General features: G+C 44.7%; 1 protein-coding gene across 1 annotated transcript in view; it reads left to right on the forward strand.

The window, feature by feature from the left end:
* The window catches only part of RFX4 (regulatory factor X4), a 133,812-nt gene extending 127,245 nt beyond the window's left edge, over positions 1–6,567 (forward strand). The window contains exon 19 of the mRNA XM_019544787.1: positions 5,046–6,567. Coding sequence (XP_019400332.1) covers positions 5,046–5,318 — 273 coding nt within the window. The 3' untranslated portion in view covers positions 5,319–6,567. The remainder of the gene's footprint in view (positions 1–5,045) is intronic.
* The last annotated feature ends 3,994 nt before the right edge of the window (positions 6,568–10,561 follow it).

Below are 10,561 nucleotides of genomic sequence, written 5' to 3' on the forward strand. Positions count from 1 at the left end.
AAAAATATTGTCTTTCAATGGTCTCTTCACTGTAGGGAAGAAGAAGTCACTGACTCATTTGCAATTAGCTGACCTACCATTACAAAACTTTCCATGTTGGATTCAGTCATAACAGAATTTATTGTAAAATAGTAGATATTTAGAGTCCATATTATTTTCTAGCAATTATTCTTTTTATATTCATGACACATTCATAAACACAGCTGTGTCTGGGGTATTTGACTGCACAGAAAAGCAGCACACTGTATCCTGTCCTCTTACGCTCCGTCATTAGTCCTTGCTTTCTTATGGACCTCAGTGTGGCATATTAACTGAGAGTAAGGAGCCAGATTAACATTCTGTTTCAATGCATAATGATGATCATTCTGGGAAACTTAAAGCTTAAATTCAAGACTGTCATCTCTTTTATATGTCCACTGGCCAAGTGAACTAAATTCTGTCTCTCCCCTAAATGATGATATGGCATAAACAGCAGCTCCTGTGAAGTTACCCCTGGAGACCATCCCGCTGCATATGGCTGAAGCTTCAGAATCTTGCTGTATATGGCAGAATGTCATGGTGGCAGAGGGGATTTGCCTTAGGGTGTATATGCAAGAAGGTCACTTCCCTGATCTAAACCGTAGTCTTGGCATTACAAATTCCAATAGGAAATTGTAGCATGTCAGGATAGCAGAAGGCCCTCATCTGATTAGCAAAAGGGAAAGTTGCCTAAAATATAGGGAAGAAAGGCAGGAGATATTTGGTGTATTATTATCAGAAAATAAAATTGTCTTTTAGGATGAAATCTTGGCCCTATTGAAGTCAAAGGCAAAGCTGCATTGAGTTTTTCTGTTAAACAAAGGTACTGGAAATTGGGTAATATAATAACTTATAAGCTACATGTATGGAGATGAGAGGTATTAAATGAAAGCACTGTTCACCTTTGACCTCTCCTTTTGCTGTCATTGACTAATTCATCTCCCTAGTACTAAGTGTAGCATTCTAAATCACTGAGCAGCTACCAGCAGCTGCCATGTTTTAAAGAAAAACAGTCTTCCTCAGAAAAGGCTACGTCTCTTCCTTTGGATTGACTTCCATTCAAAGTTAAGGAAGAATGACATTCTGGCATGTTGACAGCTTTCCAGTATCTAAAATGTTGCAATGCAAAGCCCAGTATCTTTCACCCCTGCAAAACTAGCAGAGAGAAGAAATTCTCAGTGGGGCTGCTTGCCCAAGTGTGGGGGGGGGCAGCGTGAGTCGCTGTGTGTCTCTGACACCTCTCCCCCACCCGGGGGCCGCCTCCCGCCTGCAGCGGGCCGCTCCTGGACTCTTGCGCGCCTCTGACTCACCTGCCACGACTTTGATGACTCCGATTCAGTTTCGATTGTCCGGCACGTGTCAGTCCAGGATTGAGACTCACTGTGGGCGCGGGGTCCCACATCGCTGAGGGCTCCTCCTCCCCTACACCCTCACCCATTCCAGTGGGGATGTGACTGCCTATCTGGGCAGGTCACGCTATCAGGATGTCAGTCCCATCCGTTTACAGAAGGAAACAAAGGATCAACACAAAAGATTACGGCCAGGAGTTCCACGGGTTCGGTGGGCTGCTTCAATCTTCAGCAGCCGTTCCCCTCTCTTCTCCTGTATACCGCTGGGTTGGGACCCTCTTCCCACTTCCCCACGAGTGCTTCAGCCCTCTCTTGGGCTCCCCGAGTTCGTTCAGCCCCTTCCTGCCAGGATGGCAGATTCCCCAGTTGGGCTTGCTCCTCTACTCAGGAATATATGGTACCTGGCCCGGCCGCTTCTGGTGACTTCAGGCCGTCCTCGGCCTCCCCATACCGGATGCTCAAGTTCCCAAGCTCTGCCGGGGTTGATCCTTACTCCAGAAAGTCCTGCAGTCCCCGCAGGTGGCTCGCATCCGCATTCGGGAGCTTTCTCCGGCGGCGGCTCCTCCGCACGCTCCTTCTGGTCCCGCCGCCCTTTCGTCCGGCTCCGGCGCTTCCTTTATGCCACCACTGTTCGTTCTGGGCCTTCTTTCTTCCGGGGACCTGAAAGAGGTGAGTTTCCACCCAGCGTGTTGGGCCTGCGCCCGACGGGCTTGCCTGACGGCGCCGGGACAGGGTAACGCAGAGCCCACTGGCTCCTTTCCTCCCTCACACCAAGATTTAAAAAACCCTTAAAATGGTACCATTGTTATATATAGAGAAAACAAAACAAAGTGTTTTGGAGGTTTCTACAGATCTCCCTGAAACCTGCACAAAAGCACTCACAATAAATACTTCATCTGGTTAGCAAGGAAGTATAAAAATGGGAAGATGTATGGCATTGGTGATTGAGGCTTCTAGGTCCAACCCAATATAACCAAAGAATAATGGAATGACACAGTCCATTTAACAGACCAAGGTAATTAATTTTCTATTTTCAACAGTTTGGCAATAAAATGAATAAATGTTTAACATGACAAGGACAAAGTTCATTTATACCACTACATGGACCTTGGCTTGCTCACTGCTTCACGTTATAGAAGAAAGGCAAATGTAACTCTACCTTTCTATCCTGCCTTCAGCATCTTTTCTCCTTAACAAGAGACAGATAGCCATCCTTTCTTGTCCCCAGTTTCCAACTTTCATGCCAGACAGCTGGGGAATAGAAAGATTCTTCTTCACATCTCTCTGATTTGCCTACTTTTACAAATCATTCAATAACCCCCACACTTAGGTGGACAGACCTTGGCTTCTTTCTGCAGAGGCTGACTTGTCAACTTTTAAGGGGATGAGTACCCGTCCTCTAAACATGGTCCTCTAGAGCAGCATTTCTCAACTCATGGGTCACGACCCAAAACTGGCTTGCAAGAACATATGAAAGGGTCATGAACAGACTTTAAAAATGGATCAACAAATTTTAAAAATGGATTCTCCTTTAAAGGAGAAAAATGTGTGAAACCGTGGCTTTTCCCTTGCAGGCTGGCAGGAGGGGCTGCTTGCACCCCTAACCCCACACATTGGGGGGCTGGGGCCTGGAGGTGGGGGACAGCTGACAAGGAGTGAGGGGCACAGGGTCAGGACTGGCCATCCATGTTCACAAATGGGTCCTGGTACAAAAAAAGTTGAGAACTACTCGTCTAGACATTTTTGCCTTTCTTCAGAATGCAGGTGAATGAACTAGGTGTGTAAAAAAGCAGATCACAAAAGTGACTGGATAGTAATGGGTCTCTTTTTTTGTTAGAGCTGTGAGAAAAGTGCATCTGAGAAACTCAGCTTATTTTTCTCCAGCAAATAGCATTTTCATTGAATCTATTTGATGTTTGAATTAAATGATATTTTGAAAATTTGTTCTTATACTGAGGATTGACTACAATCATATTTAATACTCCACCTTTGAAGTGGAAACTCTCCTGGCCAGTTGTGACTGGTTAGCCAGGTCACGTGACTTTGTTTCCATTTCTTGATTGAATAAGCAGGCAAGCACTTTTACTTGCAAGTGCTCCCAGGTACAAATTTAGGCTGTGATCCTGGTGTATGATCCACTTAGGAAGACTTCTACTACTTCACCTTAGTATGACTTGATTTGGTGTAAGTCCATTCAGATGGACCAGATTGCAGGAGCAGTTTCTGAAAGCGCATGCAACCTTAACATTTCACTTCCATGACTGTGCAAATAACAGTTGAGGTCTATGTGCAGCATGGCTATTTTTTGGATGATCTTTGCTGAATAATGGCATAGCATTCAGGAGTATGAAATGCATGTGTTAAGGCAAGGGCGATGCATAGGAGGTGCACATGAGTGCACATGCACCCTGAGTGTGGTGGTGTACCCTCTACAAAAAGTTGCCGCTCACCACCTTCCCCCCTGCCCCTACCGCTGACAGCACTGGCGGTGTCTGTGGGTGGTCGCTGCCCCCTAGTTAGCACTCATCACACCCCTGCTGCCGCCAGCAGTGTTGGCATCTGTGGGAGCTCCCGCTTACTGCCGTGCCCCCCCAGCTGCTGGGGGCATACATTGTTCATGTGTTAAGGCTTTGAAACCTCTTATTTCCTTGCATAATCTCCAACCTCTTTTCTTCTGTCATTATCCTAACACTTTCCTTAATACTTTCTCTCCACTGCTCTCTGCTCCAGCATGCTTATTCCCATGTCTCTTTATGTTTAGTGCCTGTTCTTATCCCTTATCTTTTCATTCCATCCAGGAAGAGCACACACCAACTACTGAAACTTCCTTAGCCTGACAAAGGGTTTTTGAACCCAAAAGCTTGCTTAATAATTGTTTTTCAACTATTTAAGTTGGACTAATAAAAGATATCAGATTCACCTAAAAAAAACCTTGTCTGCCTATGTTTTTATCCCTAGCACACTCTTTTCCTTGTCTTGCTTCCCCCAGGAATGGTTTCCACGACATATCCAAGCCAAATCTCCCTTCCTCTCCAAGACCCCAGCCCCAGTTTTTGGTTTGCTTCACAGAGTAACTGTACTAACTTCCCCGCATAGAAAGAATTGCTTCCTGAATACAGTTAGGCCTGATACACTGCCCTGAAACCTTACATAGTGAAACCACCAAAGTAGTAGCACAGAAGACTCGTGTTACCCTGGTGGAAATGACTGCATATAATGTAAGACAATGGCTAACCAAGCTGATTAGGTCTCTTCAACATTCAGTTTTTTTTTCCTTTGGTTCACAGCTGACCTTCTAAAACAGGATTGGCCAACTTGTGGTGCACATGCCACAAGTGGCACTTGCAGCCTCTGTGTGTGACACACAGCAGATCAGGCAGGGAGCAGAAAGTAGAGCAGCAGATTGAGCAGAGAAAGGGGATCAGAGTGGCACTCAGCAAGGGTGCGGGGCTTAATCTGTGGCAGACCTTCCAAAAAAGGTTGGCCTGCACTGGTCTAAAACAATTCAGGATACTAATGGCTGAGAATGCTACATGAGAATTTACTGGAGTGTGTTGCTGAAGGTGTTTTAACTTATTGATCTTAACCTTTACAGTAAAGGCATAAGTATCCTATTCCTGGTGTTGCTTTTTTTATGTGTATATTTAACATTATTTTCCATTTGTTTTTATTTCTAAGTATCCTTTCAATAGCCCAACATCCAGGATGGAGCCCTGTTTGATGAGCAGTACCCCAAGACTGCATCCAACCCCTGTGACTCCTCGCTGGCCAGAAGTCCCATCAGCAAACTCATGCTACACAAGTCCAACCATGCACTCCACAAGATACGGAAACTCCAGTGACATGTACACGCCCTTGACCACTCGCAGAAATTCTGAATACGAGCACATGCAACACTTTCCTGGCTTTGCCTACATCAATGGAGAAGCCACTACAGGATGGGCTAAATGAAAATGACTGGTATAGCATGGGCCCATCTATTTAATAAAAACATAAAAACTTTATATTACATGAGACTTCAACTGGACATTCTTTAATTGACATGAAGATGGACTAGATCCTGGATGTCTTGGACTTGGACTTATGGCAGACCAGTTTGACAGTATTCCTGTAAGCAAACAAGATTTTATCGTTACTATAAAGTATCATGCAGGCCAAGCTGTGCCTTTTTTTTTAATTTCTGTCCAGTGGTTTTACTCTTTGTGTGGTGTCAGCTTCAATGAGCCATTTACTCCCCCATTGACAAATGTTAACAAGACTTTAAAGAATAGTGCCAGAGAGCAATCTATTTATAATTTGAATCAAGGCTAAACGCTTACTGTAAGCAAAGCTCTGGTACCTGCTCTTCATTTAACCGCTGCTGAATTCTTTAAAGACATTCTGCCATGTCATCACTTGTTCTTAACAATTCCTCCTTTCAGCTCTTTAAATGGTATGCATTTATTATAGGCTTCAGTTTACACATAACATTGTATATTGATGCACCTTTCTGTTGATCCAGTGTTATCTTTACAAAAGAAGACGTGTAGCATTGAATTATTCACTGCCTTAAGTTGACTGTTGTTCTTATTATATATGTATTTGTTTTAAGTTTGCACAATCTGGTTAAATACAACTGCTCTGGTCAGTAACAGCAAGATTAAGAAGGGACTTTAAGACTGGGGAGGTTTTGGACTCAGAGCCACATATGTTAAATATGATACTAAGCAATTATGTAAAAGTGACAATGCAAAACAAATTACTCATTTCATTACCTATTGACAGGTATGAAAACTGGGTTCCTCCGATTCCTTTATAAAATGATAATTCTATACACTTCTACAAGAAACAAAATTCAAAGCTGTGCCTTTGAACTTATTCTGTACTGTGTATGTGTGGAAAAAATGTATTGTATTTTTGGGAGAATTTTCCGTAGATATTTTCTGTGAGTTTTGTAGCTATTTGTAAGTTTTTGTTAGAACTTATTAACATAGGTTTTCCTTCTGTATTATAAAATGCACCAAGCAATTATGGTGGACCTATTACCCTATGGGTAAGAAATAAATAAATGGAAATATGACATCAGGCATTTTAGTAATTGTTTTGTAAATAAAATCTTTGATAGCACCCAGTGTGATGATAACCATGTTTATGGCTAAAATGGAAATAAGTGTTATTTGTACAGTTGTGCAAGATATATGAAGGATTTTCACACTCAAATAAAAAAGGCCTTGAAATTAAATAGATTCTATTTTAATTTGTTTAAACACAGAGACTTCTGAAGATTAATCTTAAATGTAAATAGCTGGCAAAGCACTTATGTGTGCGTGTTCATGTTTCAGCATACATGCACAGTCAGCGTTCAGAGGACTTCAGCATGTTTGTAGTGTATATCCATATTTATATCAGTGATTCTCAGCCTCACCCAACTCAAGGCACCTCTCAATAACTTTTGTGGATTGAGTGACGCACAATTTCAAAAAATAATTTATATATTACAGTGCTTACTTCCTTATACAGGGGCTGGGCCGTGTGGGTAGGGTATTGTCCAGGAAGGGAAAAGCCTGAGCCTGACATATCTGTTTATCTTATCTACTTATCTCCTTACACAGTCACTTATCTCCTCACCTCATGACACTCTTCAAAGGATCTGGCAACACCCCAGGATGCCCCACCATCCTAATCAAAAATATCTATATCTAAAGTCCTTTGCCAGATTGGGTCCATGTAGTTTACAGGCCAAATCCTGTTGGCTTTGCTCACTCAAGTAACTGTATTTCCTAAGGCAAGCTGGATTTGCCTCTTTATAAAAAGTTCAAGCCTTTTTAACAAGGATGATTAGAAAAAATGGTTGAAAATGGCGAGGCCATTTTCTTCTTAGAACAGCAAATAAAAGGGCAATATTCTGTATGCCCGAATCTTCTTTTGGTGGATGGCAGTTTGGGCTATACAACGATAGCAGGACTGGGGTAAAACTTGCAAGAAACAATTGATGCTTTGCTAATCAAAAGTAATGAATCTGTGGGCTAGACAACATACATTCTAAAATATCAGGTATATCAGTCCTTTCTGGCTAGAAGGGAGAGAAAGAAAAATATCCCTTTGTAGACTATGTGCCCTTTACCATTTTGCAAACAAGCTCAAAGGCCATGGTGATAGAAGCCCTATAAAAACATAGGGAAGTAGATAGATAAAATGCAATCACCTCTCAGGTAGAGGACTGCAGGCAAACAGCCTGAGCACAACAGTGCTGGAAAGATGGAATTTGGCTAAGGACATTCAACAAAACCCTGCCCTTTATAAAAAGAGTCACAGGATCTTCAGTGCCTGCCCAGATTAGACAGGACCTTGGTTTTGAGGCTCTCTCCCAAAAGACCTCCACACATCCATTTTATTAGAAGGATGAAGAGAAGAACTGAGGCTTCCAGGATGTTTAACCTGTAATTCAAGGAAACCTATTGCTACCTTACAGGTCAGATGCTTCAACCACTAATTAATTTTTGTCCTGGACCACAGTGACTGAAACGGCTGTTGTGACTAAGTAGCCGAGTAGAAGTACAGCTTTGCAGATCTCCCTGGGAAGTCTGCATTCCATATAATATATAATGTCAGATTTTAGCTGTCATCTGTCTCTTCTGTTTTTTTGGATTTGCAGCCAATCCTGATAAACAAATATGATGTTAATAATGCCATTCTGTTATTACAGAATGAGACAAGGACCAAAGGATTTATATATACATACATAAAATCTCCACTGCAATTCTGCAGGATTTTCATTACCAGGTAGAAAAAAGACTCAGCGGGGGAAGAGCAGTGAGAACTACATTCACTAGAATGAATCCAATTTTTTGTCAGGCTACCTCTTGCTGCTAGGGTCACTACCCTTTGACAAAAATGGCCTCTGACCTCGCCAACCCCACAATTCTGTTGTGACTGACCCTGAAACCCATGAAATTCAGGAGCAGACACTGCTTTGGAAGGTTTAGATAAAGCTGACTAACATGGGAAGGGCTCACGGTATGCACCCATCTGAAAAGGGCTGGCAGTTCTTTGGTGGAGGATGCAATTTATTGTGTCCTCCGCTTTCATTGAAATCCTAATCCTTCATATGCTACCTAAGGTGGAAACTAAAATTCACAGATGATGAATGAGAAAGTACTTGCCTTTAAAGTGCCAGCAATCATTTTCTAGACTCTATTTTAAAGCTCTATTAGCAAAGGTCTGTGAACAATTTGTAAAGCGATAAGTCTAGGGAAGACTTTACAGTTTAAAACAAACGCCAAATACATTTTTGTTCGTTGTATGGTGGTGGTTGGGGGGAGGGTAGCTGGGGGGTTTTTAAGTCACTCTAGAATGTAGATGTCCCAAAGACTCTGTGTGTGTGTGTGTGTGTGTGTGTGTTTAATAGCCAGCAATTTTAAAAACAGACATCCGTTTATAAGTTGCATGTGCCCTGAGCTTAGACTATATTAAAACCTGCAGTCAAATACTTGAAAAAATTAAGCAGTCTCTGTTGGCAATACCTCTGATGCAACCATTACTACTACTATGATTATTACCCTATAGATAGGTCATTTTCTCCAACCTGGACAGTGTGCTTTGCTTACAGTGTGCTCTATCCTGTAAAATAGCATGTACATTTTAAGTGGTTGTTATTGTGTTAACCTCCTATAAGTGTGTATAGTGTTTTATCAGTGTGTAAGACCAGGTTTCTGCCTGCACTTACGTTCTGAGGGGCTCTCTGCATTCTGTGCTCATGCTACACTCCTGTTGATATGAGACTGCTATGCCTCTTTCTTAGTGTAGCACAAGGGCTATTGGGCATTGGAGTGGAGCAAGGGAACGGTTTGTGATATGCTCCCTTTCCAGACACTACTGCAAAGTGTACTAACATTCACACCTGGCACATCATTAAGCACACTGCAAAGGAATTTGTTGGGGGGAGTGTCTGTCATAAAACATACCACCACCACCACTGCCACTGATGGTGGCAAGGCTTCCCCCCCACCTCCTTACTGCAGAGTTGCAATGGTAGACCTACAATTTTCTTACAGGTGGGACAACTTCTTGAGACAGCTTTTCTGCATGGGGGGGACAGGACCCCTTAGTAGGGCTGTCCCGCTGTAGTGGAAATGCTTTCTGGGGTGGGGGAGGACTTCTGTGGGGAATATGCCCTATTTGTATGTTGTTGGGGCACTCTCACTGTGGGGGCCTCAATCTTGCCCCCTTCTGCCTTACCTGCAGGCAGCCTGGGAGAGCTGCTCTCCACCATAGCCTGGGGCTGTGTTGCTGGCCACGTGCACGTGGCACCCCCTACACCCTGCTTCTCCTGCCTCATGAAGCCCCTTGCAGGTAGGAACTCTGCCCGCGGATAAGGGGAAACCCAACGTTTCCTGTGGCCTTCCGCGGTGAATGGAAAACCCAGATCCCTGCACGATCATGTGAATCCAGGACAAACGCTGCCCCAGAGTCGTTCAGCCTGGGACCAGGATTGATCTTTAAGTTTCAGGACTGTCCTGCCCAGTTAGGGATGAGTGGTCACTACTTTCAGGGTGTACACAGAGTGTCCTCCCCGTCCCCCACAGTAGCTCCCTGCCTGACACTCGCTGGCAGAGCGTGGGAGCTCCACAGGAGAGGAGCGAGGCCAGACGCTGAGGAAAGGGCACACAGCTGGGGCAGCAGCGCCAGCGTGGGCACCAACATCATGTCGAGCCCAGCACCATGGCTGCAGCCTTGGGCAGACCACATGGCTGCTGTCCTGGGACTATTGGGCCTCTTGGCATGAAGGGAAGCAGCGGGTAGTCTCCTTCTCAAGGGGATTTGATGGAGGTGAAATGGACACACGGGGGGGGAAAGGGGGTGGCGCCTGGGAGGGCTAGCAGGGCGCGAGCCAAGACTACAGCCCCCAGCATGCAACGCGGCACCACAGATCCCACCGTGCGCCGCAGGGCTTGGGCCCGTGGCATGCTGGGAAATGCAGTCCGGACCGCCGCCGGCGGCATCAAGCTGCTGTGGTAAATAGAGCGGGGCCAGTAGAATCTGTCCCAAGGGGGAGAGCCCGCCTCCTCAGCCCCTCTCCAGCCAATGGCCAACGAGCTGTCCGCACAGCCCCGGCGAAGCGGGGGGTGGTGCCTCGGTTTCCAGGGTGACCGTGGCGTCACCGGAGGGGAAGGGTGAGAGGTCAGCAGGCAGCAGCTGGGCGGTGGCTGGCGGCG

The sequence above is a fragment of the Crocodylus porosus genome, unplaced genomic scaffold (assembly GCF_001723895.1).
Source record: "Crocodylus porosus isolate Cpor-Errol unplaced genomic scaffold, CroPor_comp1, whole genome shotgun sequence".
Classification (NCBI taxonomy): domain Eukaryota; kingdom Metazoa; phylum Chordata; order Crocodylia; family Crocodylidae; genus Crocodylus; species Crocodylus porosus.